This window comes from Lactuca virosa, chromosome 8 (assembly GCF_052849685.1).
Source record: "Lactuca virosa cultivar CGN04683 chromosome 8, Lactuca_virosa_CGN04683_v6, whole genome shotgun sequence".
NCBI lineage: Eukaryota > Viridiplantae > Streptophyta > Magnoliopsida > Asterales > Asteraceae > Lactuca > Lactuca virosa.
The window spans coordinates 27646428-27664550 of record NC_136433.1 but is presented as its reverse complement, the minus strand read 5'-3'; the positions used below and the strand labels follow the sequence as shown (position 1 = coordinate 27664550).

At 39.4% G+C, this 18123-nt stretch overlaps 1 protein-coding gene across 1 annotated transcript; it reads right to left on the bottom strand.

The window, feature by feature from the left end:
* Positions 1-402: 402 nt before the first annotated feature.
* LOC145134789 (uncharacterized) lies at positions 403-2059 on the bottom strand. Its single transcript, XM_079069620.1, has 4 exons — positions 1673-2059; positions 1056-1581; positions 771-890; positions 403-680 (listed from the first exon to the last, which is right to left on the bottom strand). Exons 1-4 carry the CDS (start codon positions 2042-2044, stop codon positions 544-546), a joined length of 1155 nt encoding a protein of 384 aa, XP_078925746.1. The 5' UTR covers positions 2045-2059; the 3' UTR covers positions 403-543.
* Positions 2060-18123: the final 16064 nt, after the last annotated feature.

Sequence of the window (18123 nt, the reverse complement as noted above, 5' to 3'; positions counted from 1 at the left end):
AAATGACATCACTTATTTATTTTTTTCTATGTCAACCTAAAAAAACAAGATAGCTATGACACAAAACAACTGACTTCTTAAAAAAATATTTAGATAAATCTGAAAGATAAATAAAAATATAATGGTTTTTCTATATATATAAAAAAAATAAGATAAATCTGAAAAGTAAATAAAAATATAATGATTTTTCTAATATAAACAAAATATATAAATAGTTGGATTTTTCTGCATTTAGCCCTTTTTATTTGTTTTTATTTTTTACCATTATACCTTTTATTTAACCGGCCCTTTTGGCTTTTTGAACATAAGGTAAACTTTTTATGTATAAAATACTGGTCGTTATATATTCATATCTATTAAAATCTCGAAACAAATGGAATTTTCAAATTCTCCAACAAAAAATCCTAAAAAGTCTTCGGATACCCTTCTCATTTATTTTCATCACTGTACTTAGATAATCAACATCAAACAAAATCATATCTCCACCACTACTACTTATACTTATAGACCTTTTCTTCTATCTACTCTCCAAAAAACGGAGTTTCAGTAGGTCCATTCTTGAGGGAGGAGCATTTCCGGGTTATTCACCGGTGAGTCCATTACGCCGCCGTGGCCATGGATGTTGCTTCGCAGCTGCTGAGCAGCTAGACTCATGGCATTCCTCCGACCCATTAACATTTCTGAAAATTAATCATGTTTTTGTGAAGAATCTTACATTAATAATATAAATTCTAATGTTGGGAGAATAAGATCTGGTGGGATTAGTTTACCATAATGAGGAACGAGGCCGACATTGATGCGTGCTTGAGTTTGAGGCTGCCCGGTAATGGGGACAAGGGTGTTATTGGAATATTGAATCGTTTTAGCTGGCAGATTAGCAGGTGAACATGCTGCAAGAAGAATCGATTAAAGGAATATTTGTAAAATTAATTAATTGTGTGATTAGTTTCGATCGAATAGAAACAACCAAAGATCTGGAATTATGAAGAAATTTTGAATACATAATCAGTTTGACTCTGCAATTTCTGACGCGAAGATGAATACGACAAATTTACCTTGTCTTTTTCGAGATTCAGGTGGGTTATTACAGTATCTGCGGGGCAAAAACACACCAGTTCCGGGACATTCCCTCTTCGCCGCCGTAGCACCACCACCGTCACAACCGCCCCCAGATCCACCGATAACAACTCCTTTCATGACCGGCGCATTGCATGGTTTTTGTTGATTTGAACGATGTTGGAGGCGTTGTTGGGGCGGAGGCCATGCAGTCTGAGGAAAACTCGGTGGTCGACCACCACATCCACCTCCGACGCTTTCGCTTCCCGAAACACATCTGTTCCGACAACTTTGCTGATGCCGGAAAAACTCTTCTCCGTCACAGTAAGGAACAACTCCAGGTAAACCTCTGTTGCTCAAGCTCATTCTCATCTTCATTCGTGCAACTTGACCCGCAGCAGCATAGATCATATTCCAAGCATCTTCATCACTTCTCACAAACTGTGGTAGCGAAGGTGCCTGAGAATGAACAGAACCCAACCATCCAAGAGTGGATTCCGGCGAGCCAGAGAAAACCCTCTTCTCCTAAAATCCATCAAAAAAACAAATCAGAAAAATAAAATACTGGTTATGTTACGCACCATCTTTACACCACTAGTACTTACAAGTTACAAACCTTGAGATTATTGTAAAGGGGTTCTGTAAAGGAGGCAGATCGAGAGAAGCGACGGGTTAAGGCGACGACATCTTCATCGTCGCTTTCAGACTCGGTGGAGTACGGAGAGGCGAAGTGATGGGGAAAAGCGAGGTTTTCTTTATCCATGTCGGAGGAGAGGAGATGCCGGCGGGTTGAAAGGGACGGAGTGAGTGAAATGGATGATGGGGGGAGAAGATGTAATAAAGAGGCCAGTGAAGAAGCAGATAAAGACAATGAGGGTCCCAATGAAAGATTAAAGGGAGTGGAGAGAATGTTGAATAGACAGGCTTTTTTTTTACTCGGTTTCTTCATTCTTGCAACTCCGATTGCTGATTTGTACGCATATATCATCTCTAACTCCAATTACAAAATTACACAACAAAATATATACAAAACATCGATCCTAATACAACAACAAAATTTACACAAAACATCGATCCTAATACAAGTTGGTTGATTATATTTTAATTTATAAGAAAAGCTAAAGTTTTTGTTGACATGTGTTCAGTTGGTTGTTGGTGTTTAAACTAAAAATCATAGTTTTAATTTATATAAAATTTTATTTATATAAAAGTATTAAGCAAACTAAAAATATTTGATAATACATAAGTTGTTTATCGGTTATATTATACTTATTTTCATACAATTTTTTTTTATCATACGATCATTTACGAATTTAACATTTAATACTAAAAATTCAAATGATAAAAACTAAACAGTTAAAATAATAATATTTTGAAGGTTAAATAAAATAAAGGTAAAATGAAACATTGTTAATTAGGAGTATTATTTTTTTACTATGAAAGTATGAATTTTACCATTAAAGTTAATTAGGAGTATTGTTATTATTTTACCATTAAAATTTTACTCGTCCTAATTAAATCTTTAACTTTCAATTTTGTTATCATTTAAATATTGAAATATTCTATAGTAGTTTTATAAGTTTTCATGTTTATGTGGCATGCAACATCGACAGATTGACTCACCCTTATCCATGTGGCGTTGATGTGGCATCTACATCGATTTTTAATATCGGTGCAGCTTCTTCACTCGCCCCCAAAATCGGACCACTAGGTCTCTCCCGTGAGAATATCAGAGAAGACATATCCAAAGAAGCAACCAAGGATTTGAGGGTTTGCTAACGCAATCTCATTATTCGAAATCGCAAGGCTAAAGTTTTTGTTGTCCCCTCCACCACCGCTTTAGTCATCATAACCTTGAACGAGTCGGAATGTGACCGTAAGAATGTGAAAAACATCAAGCATTATGGCGACATATCCCTAGACAATGTCATTGAGATTGCGAAAGTAATGAGATTGAGGTCAATGACAATGAAGTTGACATGGACAGTGAAAGAATTCCTCAAAACTTGCATTTCGAGTGGATGTACCGTTCATGAACAGGATCCAAATGATATATAAAAAGAGATTGGTGAAGGCGATTTTAAAATCCCTCTCGATGGATCAATTTAGTGTTTTGAATTGATTGATATTCCTTTTTTATCACACTGTGTTTTTAAGTTAGGAATTTTGAAAGTAAGTTATATTTACATGGTTTGCTTTAGGATTGAGTGTTTGAACCGGGATAACTATTTGTCATAAACTCTAATTGATCTCAACTTGTTTTTGTATCATTCACTTACATTTTATGTGGATCGTCACTACTCCATTACATAATGTTGATACAAGTCAAAAAGATAGTAATTTGAGCAATTTCTAATATAAAGAATATATTTTTTCATCTCTTTTGCACCTTCCGTTAAGTATTAATTGTGGAGGTTGTAACTCATGAGAGAAAGAGAGAGGAAGGAGGGGGAGGGAAGTAGACACACATAGTGTAAATGTTTAAAAAAATCTAAAAATCAACGTGGACGCACGTCATGTGGTTATGTAGCATCATGTGGTTAATGGTGGGTCAAAATTGTTTATGTGACATGCCACATAAACGGAGAAACCTATAAATTTGTTATAGCATGTCTCAATTGTTAGATTGTGACGACAATTATAACTTTTAGTGGCCAAATGATGACAATTTTAAGACTTCCATGTTCAAAAAAGTCAATATTCCTATTAATCAAAGTGGGTTTTAGCGGTCAAAAAAAACATCAAAAAAAACATTTAGTAGAATCTAACTTTTTTGGTATAATTATTTGTAATGTCCCAAAAATTACTAAGTGAAATTTCATTTTAAAACCAACAGAAGCATCATTCATTCGTTTCAAAAACCCATCAAAACATGATGATGTATAAAATAGTTATTAGAGTACAAATCATGTCATAAAATACGAAATGTTGGTGGATGCAGTGCGATCATGCCGGACTCTTCCCTTTCAAACTGGAAGTACCTGATACCATAAACATAACACTATAAGCACAAAACTTAGTGAGTTTCCGCAGAATACCACATACCATGCATACATAACAGTTCAAAACTAAATTGAGTCTATTTCACCCCCTTTGATATCTTTCAACCGATATTGGGTCTATTTCACCCCCCTTCAGTATCTTTCAACTGGTATTGGGTCTATTTCACCCCTTTCGGTCTCTTTCAACAGGTACTGGGTCTATTTCACCCCTACAGCTAAGCATATAATCATATCAATAAGAGTCACAAAGACAACGAGCACATACAGACATATCAGCAAGTGTCATAAAGACAACTATCATCCTACAAACATAATCCAGTGGGCTTACATTGGTGTCTTTTACCCACATGTATAGAGAAGAGATTCACCTAGCAATCGATGATCAACTACTACTGCTCCTACTGACGCGAGTACAGATGCTACAAACCACATATACAGCCATTCAAAGTAACCTTAGTTTCCTATCCAAAACTAGGCGTTTGACCAAAAGTCAACACAAGTCAAAAGAAAAAGTCAACGGTCAAGGTTAACCCTCCACGTCGAGGCCTTCAAACTAAAAAACAGATGCACTTTCCCCAATCGCCACGTCGTGGAAACCTAGGCCACACCGTGGGTACTAGGTTCAAAATGTCTTAATAGGTTAAGCCGAATACTCCAATTCCAAAGGTTCCAAGGTCCAGATATGATCATTCCTACTGTCCAAATGGATAAATTTTCCACCTTTATCCCTTGAGACCCGCCAAGAGGTCTAGATCACAAGTCTTTTGTCCGAAAGGCTAAAAATGGCAAGGACTCAACCATTAAGCACTTAATCCCGAAAGTCCTTAGTCCAACTTCTCCAGAATGCTTCTAGGACTCCTAATGGTGCATAAAAATCCAAACTTTATAGGCATGCATGACCTATGCATGTCCTTCTTCAAACTAGGTCAAAAAGGAACAAAATGACCCAAAATCCATGCATGGATCTCATCTTACTACAAAATTACAGATCTATAAGATATGACATTCAAGCGACATAGAGAAACCATGAAGTTGCATACTTTATCTCTTAATATCACTCAGGCGACTCCAAAAAAAGGACCAAACATGCTCCAAAACCCAGATTTATGAAGAAGAACACCAAAAGGTTGAAGCTTAAGGATTTACAAGGAGTCCTGAAGATGCACACACATAGAGGAAAGAATTACATACTGAACCAAGCACTAATTCTTCTTCTACCTTCAAAACCACCACAAGTTTACTAAAATGAGCACAAGAGCACCAAGGAGGGTTAGGGTTAGGGTTAGGGTCTCTGGGTTGAGTGTGATGGAGGCTGAAGATGGGCAACCCTAGCCTCCCCATTTTCCTTTAAATACCCAAAAAAATTAGGGTTATCATGACACAAGGTCGCCACATCGTGGCCAATAGATGTCATGTCGTGGGGATCATTAAATGATCCGTGAATCTTCTCGTATTGCCACGTCGTGGGATGCCTTCACCACGACGTGTTCACCTCCAAAGTTGAAATATATTAGAACTAAGTACCTCCAAGAATCCGGATGTTGCATTATTCCTCTGATTAAATCTCAATAATCTCTTTCAAAATAAGAAAAAAAAAACTTTTTTGTATTATTAACCAAAAAAGCAATTCAATTTAATGATAAAAAGCTAAATTTTTAGATTGATTATTAATATTTCACTTCTGAAAACGAGTTCTCACTGGAGATGCTCTTACTAGTACAACTACTATGATTCATAGTAAAGGAGTAAAAAAATCTCATTAATGTCCTAGACGCTAAGAAAGAAATGCAAAATTTATAACTGACATTAGTCTAGAAATTGGATCGAATGGACTAGAAGTGGTGTTACACACAATGTTTGGTCATGCATTCATGAGCACCAACCAAAGGATCACGAACCACTTTGGTCATGCATTCATAAGCTCATACCAAAGGATCACAAACATTGCAGAGACTTTCATCGGGTCACGACCACCAAACATATCTATCTCTCTTTGTAGTTTTAGTTGTTTGTCCTTTATTTTTTTTCCTAATTCATGTTTTTTCTATGCAACATCCGGAAATAAGGTACATTTTATCATTCTTTGAATCTTTATCAAAAGTGTCGCATTTGGTCCCTAATAGAAAAAGTTGGCAAAAGTGGTTGTACGCGGGGTGTAACATCCCCATTTTCACGGCCATAAAAGACCGATTTTGTTTATGCTTTATAAAAATCAGAGTACTTTTTTTTAATAAAAATGTTGCGGAATTTGTTCACAGTAAAACATGATAAATACGTTATTAAAGCATTTCTGAATAAATGTATTTTTATTCATTTTAAAACATTTGGGATGTCATCGTCAATACAGAAACATAAGCATAAACAGAACTTACATTCATTATCACTAGTGATTTATATCTCCTTAATCTCTCAGTGTAATGTAAATTCATATCGACAACTGTGATACAAATAAACTGAGTGGGTCAGGTTGGGAAACCTGGTGAGTACATAGGGTTTTCAACCCACAATAATATAATTATTATGTTTAATCATCAAACAGTTAACCCAATTACCCATCCCCATTATCTTCTTTATTCTTAAGGATCTACCCTAAGAATTAGCTATTTCTTGTTCATTCATTCCTAAGGATTATCCTAAGGAATAGGTACGAATTTCATCGTTGTCAATGACACATCTATCAAGCACAGCTGCTAGTTCTATCACTTAGGCGCATCTGCCAAAATTGTGACATTCTCTACGAGGCGCATCTATCGGTATTGTCCTTTAGGTGCAGCTGCCAGGGTTATCTCGTTTATCGACAGTATCGTTTTCGAGAATCCGCTCGCAATGCATGTCAATGGGTTTTTAGAGTACACCGGTGAACACATCGTTCACAACACCTACAGGTTGCGAGCCTGCTAGTGTTCCACTGGACTGTCTAGAATAGTCCGTGGTTGTCATCTATACTCTGCTAGATGACGGGGCCAGCATTTGGGTACAAGGCTTCTTACATCGTCCACCTCTCACCCTCACCTCATGGTCTATTCCACCTCTCACCTCATCACCCGACTCATATTTCATCTACCCATGTTTTACCCAACATATTTTGTAGATATAAAATATATATACAGTTTAAATCATTTAAAGCATGTATAAAAATCTTTCACCCAGCATAGACAGCAAGTATACAGACAATATGCACACATAACACGTAATTTATATTAAATACTTCATATCTATGTGTAAGATGAAAGTAACTATGCACTCACATCACGTAATTTATATTAAATACTTCATATCTATGTGTAAGATGAAAGGGACTATGCACTCACCTGATTAGGTGGTGACTTGGCACTCGGACAGCACTTCGTTACTCTTAAAACAATTTCATTCGACAAAACCTAGTACCAATACCACTAGGGTTTAGTCTAACGTTAACCGCGACTAATTAATAGTCTAGCTATTATTACTATTATATAAGCGTTATGCAACACTCTTATATAACTCATAATAATAGCCCAAATAATTATTTTAAGGTCCTAATAACATTACTATATTAAAACATAAGTTATACTAAAGATAGGTTAGGCGTAGCTCACTTACAGCGGGTTTTTCTCAAAACCGGGCTCCGCTAGAGCAGCGTTCCCGAGCCGAAAGTCTCTTCTTCTCGGAGCCTTCGGGCGCTCCGGGGCTTCCACCTCGTGCTAGGGAGGTTCCCTAGGCTTTTCGGGGGGTTTCGGGGCTAGAGAGAAGTTCTAGAGAGAGAGGGAAGTGATGGGAGGTGTGAGGAAGAATGGAGGCTTCATCTCTTATTTATAGGAGGCTGGAGGGTCACTCACGTCGTGAGTTTTATGATGCTCACGTCGTGAGCCAACTTGGGCACCAAGTCACAGCCTGGTGCTGACACGTGGCATCGCACACAGGGTGGAAATCAGCCGATTTTCAAAAATTCATAACTTTCGCATACGAGCTTCGTTTTCGACGTTCTTTATATCCACGCGTAGGTAAAAACAAGATCTACAACTTTCATTTAGACTCCGTCGGCTAATTCTCGACTGATCTTAAATTTAACAGTATGATGAGATTAGACTGTTAAATGACCACGAAGAATTCGTAACTCCTTCATACGGACTCCGTTTTCGTCTGTCTTTTTACCGTTGAGTTCCTATTAATGAGATATTCAACTCTCATTTAGGTCGCGTAAGCCAAAAACCGCTCGAACTAAAATTCGAGTTTTGGACCGTGCATTGATATGCCAAATCTTAGAAAATTCATAACTTCCTCATACGAAGTCAGATTTGGGCGTTCTTTTTATGGATGTTCTCGGTTTAACATATACTACAACTTTTGTTTAGATCACTAAGGCTAAAAAGTCCTCTATTGTAAATTCACTATTTACGTCTCCCGGTGCCGTGCCGGTTTTGCCGAAAAACTTTGACGGGCCATAACTTATTCGTTATAACTCGGATTTCGGTGTTCTTTATATGTACGGAACCCTTGAGACATATTCTACAACTTAGTAAAGATTATTTATTCTAAATAATCTTTGGTCGAAAAGTCATTTTCGACCCCTATTATCTCTAAATTGACTAGCCCGGATCTACGGGCGTTACAATTATCTCCCCCTTAGGATGATTACGTCCCGGAATCATCAACAAAACAGGGCTGTATAATGACTCCATACGTCATCTCTTCATAATCGTAACTTCTATGTTCCTTCGAATGAGTATCTAACTCTTGGACTCCTTGTCTGCAGGTGGTGCTCGATCTTGCACTTGCTCCCTATCTCATGTTATACTCCAAATTATGACCTTCAAGTCACAATCTCGATCCTCACTGGACACGAACTTAAGATAAGTTCTTTTATTACTACAATGGACCGATGTGTCATATTCTAATGACATATCATCGTATGTTGCAACGCTTAGACTCAGGTCTCTTAGAGTCAAATTCCAGAACAGACTATACCTTCCTTATTGTTCTAATGGGATATAATCACATCTTAAAAGGTAGCATTTCTAGCTACAAGAAACTATCGTGATACCTCTACTGATCGCTTTTTATTTCAATCTTCCGTCTTAAGTCAGATGCTACATCGAACTTGATTCTGTGAACCACATAACATACTCAGCGTAGTCGGACTCAATTTGATATGACCACTAGGGTCGGAATAACAATCATCTTCTTATTCATTACCGAAACGATGGTAACGACATACTTGAATAAAACGAAATGAATTACTAGCTCCTTGGTAACCTTGTGACTTTCCCTGATCCATGCGTGAGTCCTGTGCTTCCGGTAGTATATGCATCTACTACCTTTCACACCTACTCATACTCGTCCCAAGTATTGTCTCGCAGTCCCCAAGTCCTAAAATCACAAAACAATTTAACACATACGAGTGTGTCCAAATAAAAAAAAATTCCCTAGACTCTACTAGGACTTCTTCCATGCACATCTTCAATCATCAATTCTGCTTCAACTTGGTTGGTATTGGAAATTCAAGACCATGGGATAACTTTATGGATTATACCAAAAATTCTTTCTTTCTGCCAATCGAAAGTGTACTTCTCCCATACTGGACGTATTATTTATTAGACGCATTCTAAAGGCAAGATACCTCTCTTATGATATCTTCTGATAGGTATCATTCACTATCGTAAGCCTTATTATTTCCTCTATTTTATCATTCTATCATGGTTCGCATCACTTCCTGAACTTCTGCCATTGTGATAGGTTCGGGTGCAGGCGCAACGACCGATGCATGACCCATCACATTCTTTGGCTCAGGTTGTTATCTTCCTCGGATATTTCCTAGTCTGTCTTCACCATGACGTTTTGTACACCAAAGCAGACATTCGGTGTACCGAGGCGAGAATTTAAGATAGGAAAGTTTTATTTACGATAGACGTATAAATCTCCCTATTACTCCGAAAAGTTACATGCCAGTTCTAATATCGTAATTAAACGTTTAGAAATCTGAACACATAAAATTTCCAGATCCGGTCGGCAATAGACCATAGATCCGAACCAATAATAACATATAAGGCATCTTTATAGCTATAACATAAAACATTTAGCACATAAAACATTTTAGGCATCTTTCCTAAAATAAACTAGTGCTCGTGTCTAAAATATAGCAGACACTCATCTCACAATCATCGCTTAGCATTCTAAGTTTAAGTCTAGAAATAAATCCATATTCCTAGTTCGCTTAAACTAATGCTCTGATACCAACTGTGACATCCCCATTTTCACGGCCAGAAAAGACCGATTTTGTTTATGCTTTATAAAAATCAAAGTACTTTTTTTTAATAAAAATGTTGCGGAATTTGTTCACAGTAAAACATGATAAATACGTTATTAAAGCATTTCTGAATAAATGTATTTTTATTCATTTTAAAACATTTGGGATGTCATCGTCAATACAGAAACATAAGCATAAACAGAACTTACATTCATTATCACTAGTGATTTATATCTCCTTAATCTCTCAGTGTAATGTAAATTCATATCGACAACTGTGATACAAATAAACTGAGTGGGTCAGGTTGGGAAACCTGGTGAGTACATAGGGTTTTCAACCCACAATAATATAATTATTATGTTTAATCATCAAACAGTTAACCCAATTACCCATCCCCATTATCTTCTTTATTCTTAAGGATCTACCCTAAGAATTAGCTATTTCTTGTTCATTCATTCCTAAGGATTATCCTAAGGAATAGGTACGAATTTCATCGTTGTCAATGACACATCTATCAAGCACAGCTGCTAGTTCTATCACTTAGGCGCATCTGCCAAAATTGTGACATTCTCTACGAGGCGCATCTATCGGTATTGTCCTTTAGGCGCAGCTGCCAGGGTTATCTCGTTTATCGACAGTATCGTTTCCGAGAATCCACTCACAATGCATGTCAATGGGTTTTTAGAGTACACCGGTGAACACATCGTTCACAACACCTACAGGTTGCGAGCCTGCTAGTGTTCCACTGGACTGTCTAGAATAGTCTGTGGTTGTCATCTATACTCTGCTAGATGACGGGGCCAACATTTGGGTACAAGGCTTCTTACATCGTCCACCTCTCACCCTCGCCTCATGGTCTATTCCACCTCTCACCTCATCATCCGACTCATATTTCATCTACCCATGTTTTACCCAACATATTTTGTAGATATAAAATATATATACATTTTAAATCATTTAAAGCATGTATAAAAATCTTTCACCCAGCATAGACAGCAAGTATACAGACAATATGCACACATAACACGTAATTTATATTAAATACTTCATATCTATGTGTAAGATGAAAGTAACTATGCACTCACATCACGTAATTTATATTAAATACTTCATATCTATGTGTAAGATGAAAGAGACTATGCACTCACCTGATTAGGTGGTGACTTGGCACTCGGACACGACTTCGTTACTCTTAAAACAATTTCATTCGACAAAACCTAGTACCAATACCACTAGGGTTTAGTCTAACGTTAACCGCGACTAATTAATAGTCTAGCTATTATTACTATTATATAAGCATTATGCAACACTCTTATATAACTCATAATAATAGCCCAAATAATTATTTTAAGGTCCTAATAACATTACTATATTAAAACATAAGTTATACTAAAGATAGGTTAGGCGTAGCTCACTTACAGCGTGTTTTTCTCAAAACCGGGCTCCGTTGGAGCAGCGTTCCCGAGCCGAAAGTCTCTTCTTCTCGGAGCCGTCGGGCGCTCCGGGGCTTCCGCCTCGTGCTAGGGAGGTTCCCTAGGCTTTTCGGGGGGTTTCGGGGCTAGAGAGAAGTTCTAGAAAGAGAGGGAAGTGATGGGAGGTGTGAGGAAGAATGGAGGCTTCACCTCTTATTTATAGGAGGCTGGAGGGTCACTCACGTCGTGAGTTTTATGATGCTCACGTCGTGAGCCAACTTGGGCACCAAGTCACAGCCTGGTGCTGACACGTGGCATCGCACACATGGTGGAAATCAGCCGATTTTCAAAAATTCATAACTTTCGCATACAAGCTCCGTTTTCGACGTTCTTTATATCCACGTGTAGGTAAAAACAAGATCTACAACTTTCATTTAGACTCCATCGGCTAATTCTCGACCGATCTTAAATTTAACAGTAGGATGAGATTAGACTGTTAAATGACCACGAAGAATTCGTAACTCCTTCATACGGACTCCGTTTTCGTCTGTATTTTTACCGTTGAGTTCCTATTAATGAGATATTCAACTCTCATTTAGGTCGCGTAAGCCAAAAACCTCTCGAACTAAAATTCGAGTTTCGGACCGTGCACTGCTATGCCAAATCTTAGAAAATTCATAACTTCCTCATACGAAGTCAGATTTGGGCGTTCTTTTTATGGATGTTCTCGGTTTAACATATACTACAACTTTTGTTTAGATTACTAAGGCTAAAAAGTCCTCTATTGTAAATTCACTATTTACGTCTCCCGGTGCCGTGCCGGTTTTGCCGAAAAACTTCGACGGGCCATAACTTCTTCGTTATAACTCGGATTTCGGCGTTATTTATATGTACGGAAACCTTGAGACATATTCTACAACTTGGTTAAGATTATTTATTCTAAATAATCTTTGGTCGAAAAGTCATTTTCGACCCCTATTATCTCTAAATTGACTAGCCCGGATCTACGGGCGTTACACGGGGGGTACATATGAGTACGCTTAGCGTACTCATGCAACCTGCATGATCGCGGAGAGCCAGCTAGTACGTTGGGCGCACATGTGGTACGTTGGGCGTACTAACTCAGGTGTAAAACCCTAATTTTAAGGGTTGCCCTATTTAAGGAACATTATGGCTTCATTTCTAGCCACCCTTATCAACCTGCAACCCTCCCATAAACCCTTATCTTGTGTGTGTGGATTGTGTGTGTGTTATTGCAAGTTTTGAGTGTTCTTGGCTCTTGTAGTTGAAGAAGAAGGTTAGAGAAGAAGAAGAAGGTGCTAGCAAGCTTGAAGATCTAGAAACTTCCCACCTTTGTGCATCATTTCCAGGTATAAAGCTTATACCTTGTCTAGTGTTCTTGTAGATATCTTTGGTTTAAGATTTATGAGCTAATAGTCCCCAAGTTTGGACCTTTTTGAGTTTGGGACTCTGCAGATGGTTTAAGCTGTCTTTTCATGCATATTAAGACATCTAGATTGATAAAAATGCTTGCTTGATCTTCCCCTTTGTCTCATGCATGAGTAAAGTAGATTAGAATGGATGAAGTGATGCTTTGAGCCTTTCCTAGCCATGCAATGGCTTAAATCCCACGAATTTATGGATTAAGAGGCCATATATATTAGTCAGATTTGTATTTAGGTTGGTTGTCTTAAAGGATTAAGACACAAACTTAGTGGATTTGGAGACTGATGGAGTACGTCGGGCGTACTCATGGCTACGTGTAGCGTAGCATGATTCCTCCTTGATGCATGCTGACCTAGTTGTATCCCTGGCGTATGGAGTGGTACGCTCAGCGTACACGCTGAGGGTTGACTTTCATTGACTTTGACCCTTGGTCAAGTTTTAGGGTTTTGGACCATGGGAAGGGAAAAGTGGTCCTTTTGCCCTTAGAAGATTTAGATGAGGGATTTGGGATCGCGAGTGAGTTTTGAACCTTAATTATTAATTAGGGTTAATTATTTTTTTGACTAGGCGGAGTCTAGATCCGACAGTTCTGGTGTTAGGTTTTTCGTGTCATCAGTATCAGGTGAGTCTCCTCACTAACTCTTACCTGTATGGTAGGATAGCTGTATTATGATGACCAGATAGGTCTAGCTGCTATGTTATGTTACGTTATGATAATTATATGTGACTGAGGCTGCTGATAGCCAACCAGGGTTGCTGATAACCCATCGAGCATGTTGTTAGCTCACCGGGACTGTTGATAGCCCTAGGGTTGTGGATAACCCATGGTGGTTTATTTATGTTGTGTTATATGTGGTATCTTGGGGAACTTACTAAGCTTTGTGCTTACAGTTGTTGAGTTATATGTGACAGATACTTCGTTGGACCGTGGGAAGGCAAAGGTCTGATTGTACACATGCGCTAGGGAATTTACTATTGGGACATGTTTTATATACTTTGATAATTATGATATTTGTTGTTTTGGGATGATCCTATGTTTGATAACTTGGTTGTGAAACTATGATTTTTGGTAATTTAAAAATGAAAATTTTGGTCTAAAATTTGAGGTGTTACAATTTGGTATCAGAGCCCTGGTTTGAGGGATTTGGATGAACCTCTGGGTGATTCCAAACTCAAACTAAGGATCTAAACATGTTTAAGAACTTAACAAGAAATGAAGACTTTTACAGGAGGAAAAACCCAGAGAAGAAGTGTGTACAATCGACCAGCGCTCGAGCGGCAGTTTCCTAAAATACCTCAATTTACATTTTGAATAGTGTAGAGCAGACATGTTTATATTATGAGCTGATATAATTGCAGCTAGGGGTAGGCTAAGGAATCTTGCGGAGTTAGTGTGAAAATGTTGCCTGATTTATGATGCCTTAGCTTAGGAGTCCATCCCTTATGAGATTACATTTGTCTTTATTATTTGCTTAGTGTATGCTACATAGTTATACATAGTTAGGATTTTATAGCCTTAGAATGTCTGAGTTAGCCTTTCTTCTTGTTCCTTGTTTGGTTGTGGATTTGAGGTAGGATCATTTATTAGAGTGTCTATCGAGTCTCGTATTATGTACAATTGGCATACACGAAGCAAATAGCGAGGGCAGCGGAGATCTCGTGAGGCAGAGCAGTGCTGGGAGCAGTCTAGGGCTAGTGTCTAGACGTATGGTTGTGGTTCTAAGGAGAATTTGAGGGGTGTTTCTAAACCTTCTCCTGTCCGGAGAATCTGAGGGTTCGATTCACATTGAAACTACTTCGCTTGGGAGCAAAGGACTGGTGGAAATTTGTGACGGCTGACTACACGCTTGCCGAGCATGCTGCGATGACTTAGGAGAGGTTTGTTATGATGTTCAGAGATGAGTTTGCAACTGCAGTTGAGCGGGAAAGGTTAGCCCAGGAGTTCCTATTTCTCAAGCATAAGACTGAGACGGTGATTAAGATCACCATGATGTTTCATGACAGGGCTTTGTTCTGCCGTGAGCAGGTATCCACGGAGCAAGCTCATGTGACTCGATATTTGAGTATTCTGAGGAGGGATATCAGGGAGTTTGTGGCGACACCACATATAGGACATTGACTAAGCTATAGACCAATGCCAGGAGGAGAGAGATCGATCTGGAGACCCAGGCTAGGGAGGAGAGGGAGACCAAGGGGAGAGACAGGAGGCCAGTGCAATCGCAACCAGTGACTATACGGGCCACGCCCGCTGATCAGAGAGCTGGAGGCCAGAAGGTCCGCACTTGTGGAAAGTGCGGCAAAGGGCACGAGGGACCATGTCGGTCTAGGTCGGCTTGCTACCTGTGTGGCAAGGAGGGGTATATGGCTAGGGATTGCCCCAAGGGATTTTGGGTTTGTTTCAGCTGCAACCAGACAGGCCACGTGAAGGCAGATTGTCCTCGACTTGCATCTAAGGCGGTTCAGACTCCTCCCCCAGCGACCCTGCATATCACTGATGGCCGGCAGGGGAAGGCCGAGGCACCGAGGCCTCGGGCCAGAGCATTTCAGTTGAGAGCAGAGGAGACCTACACAGTTCCAGACATCATGGCTAGTATGTGTTCTTTATATTTCTCTTGATTTATTTATGCTGCTTATATTATTGTTGATTTATTTATGCTGCTTATATTATTAATTGTGTAGGTACTTTTGTAATGAATTTTGTGTCTGTGTGTAACGCTTGGTCCATGTATCATTTATGTCTCAACATTTTAGGGTTTTGGGATGGAACTCAACGAGTTGGCGAGCTCCAACTCGTCGTGTATGGACTCGACTCGATGAGTTGGGCAGCCCCAACTCGACGAGTAGACGCTGGAAAGGAAAACCTTAATTTTTAGGGTTTACACCCTATTTAAAGGCCTTAAGCTTCATTGTTAGCCTCCCTTATCGCCCCCTTTGTCCAGAGAAACCCTAGTTCGTGATTTTCCTACCATTTTGAGTGTGTGAGAGCTTAAGGAGTGCCTTTTTGGTGTTTATGTGAAGAAGCTTGAAGTGATTGGTGCATAACTGAAGGGAGAGGTTGTAGATCCGGTGTTTACTCTGTTGTGGCAACCATTTTAAGGTATAAAGTCGATACATTCGCTTTTTATTGCTTAGATCTTCTCCTATGAAAGTATATGGTCATTTTTTAGCTTATCTTGGGGTTATTCTTGGATTTGAGCATCTCATGAAGGTATCACTTCAGATCTGGACATCTCATGGCCTATATTGACTTAAAGTTGCCATCTTTATATAGTCTTGGCCCTCCTTCATGCCCTAAACCCCTTAATAAGCTAGGATTGAGTGTTTTAGCCCCCTTAATGCCATTCATGGACGTAAAGTTAGCAACTTTACGTGGTATCTTCACCCAAGGGGATCAGATCTATAGTTTGGGGCTTTGGACTCGCTGGAAAAGTGGTTGAATGTGTTAAGACTAGGAAAACTCGACGAGTTGCCCTACCAACTCGACGAGTTGACTCGGGTTTCCCCGATCCTCTGGTCACTATGCGAACTCGACGAGTTGTCCTGTCAACTCGGCGAGTTTACTAGGGTTTTTCTCGGTTTTCTGAGAACTGAAGGAACGCGACGAGTCAGCAAGTGCACTCGATGAGTTGGGTCAACATGGACTGTTGACCTTGACTGTTGACTGTTGACTTTGACCATGGTTGACCACGTTTGACTTTAAGGGTATCTTTCGTATTTCGGAATTTTGACAAAGTTAGTTACATGGTGGTTGTAGGCAGTTGATTTCGGAGCTGTGAGTCAGGATTTGATCGTATCAGTTCAGCATTCCTTGAGAGGTGAGTCTCCTCACCATACCAATGGGTCGAAGGCACCAAGGCCGACCCATTTTGTGATATGTGGTACACTAGTTGATTTAGTGATATGTGGTATACTAGTTGGTTATGTTCTATGTGGTATGCTAGTTGTCTCTATGATATTTGCATGAAAGACCATGGGGGGAGCCCATGGCACTTGTATATCAGACCATGTGGGGAAGCCCATGGCATTCCAGGTAAAGACCATGGGGGAGCCCATGACACTTAGATATCAGACCATGTGGGGGAGCCCATGGCTTTCCAGGTAAAGACCATGGGGGAGCCCATGACACATAGGTGTAAGACCCTGGGGGGGAGCCCACGACATCCTGGAGTAAGACCCTGGGGGGAGCCCATGACATCCCTATATGTTATATGCATGGTTTATGTGATTGATATGGATTATATGATTATGCGGGGTATGCTCTGAGGAGCTCACTAAGCATTAGCTTACAGTTTGTTGGTTGTTTTAGGTACTTCAGGATCTAAGGGCAAGGGCCCGGCGTGATGGCGCGACATACACTCTCTGGCGTTTTATTTGGGACACTCTAATATTATGAATAATTTGTTTGATGTGATAGATTTTGAAAACAAATGTGATTGGAATTTTATATCTTATGAAAATGATTTGGTTAATAAAAAATGAAAAATTTTATTGGAAATTTGGGCTGTTACACTGTGCTTGTGTTGTTTGACTTGGGTGCGAGTCGTTCATTTGTGTCATCATCATTTTTTCTCGGTTTAGTATTTCGCGAGAGACTTTGAGCAGGACCTTGAGTGTCTCGATACCTGACGAGGGTCCCATCACTGTTGATGTCTATCGGGGTTGTGTATTAGAGATCTTCGGTGTTGGATATCCGATAGACCTCAACCCCATCACGATGGGAGATGTTTGTGTGATCGCGGGTATGGATTGGTTGAGTCGGTTTAGGGCTCTAATTCACTGTGAACGTCAGATAGTGACAGTTCGGGATCCTATTGGGGGAGTGCTGACTATCTATGGAGAGGGTACTAGATCGGGATCAACTTTCTGTTCTTCCACCAGGGCAAGACAGAGTTTATAGCATGGGTGTATGGGTTATCTGGCATATGTAGTGGATACTCGGGTTAAGAAGAAGGGATCGACCTCTGTTTCTGATGTACTGGTG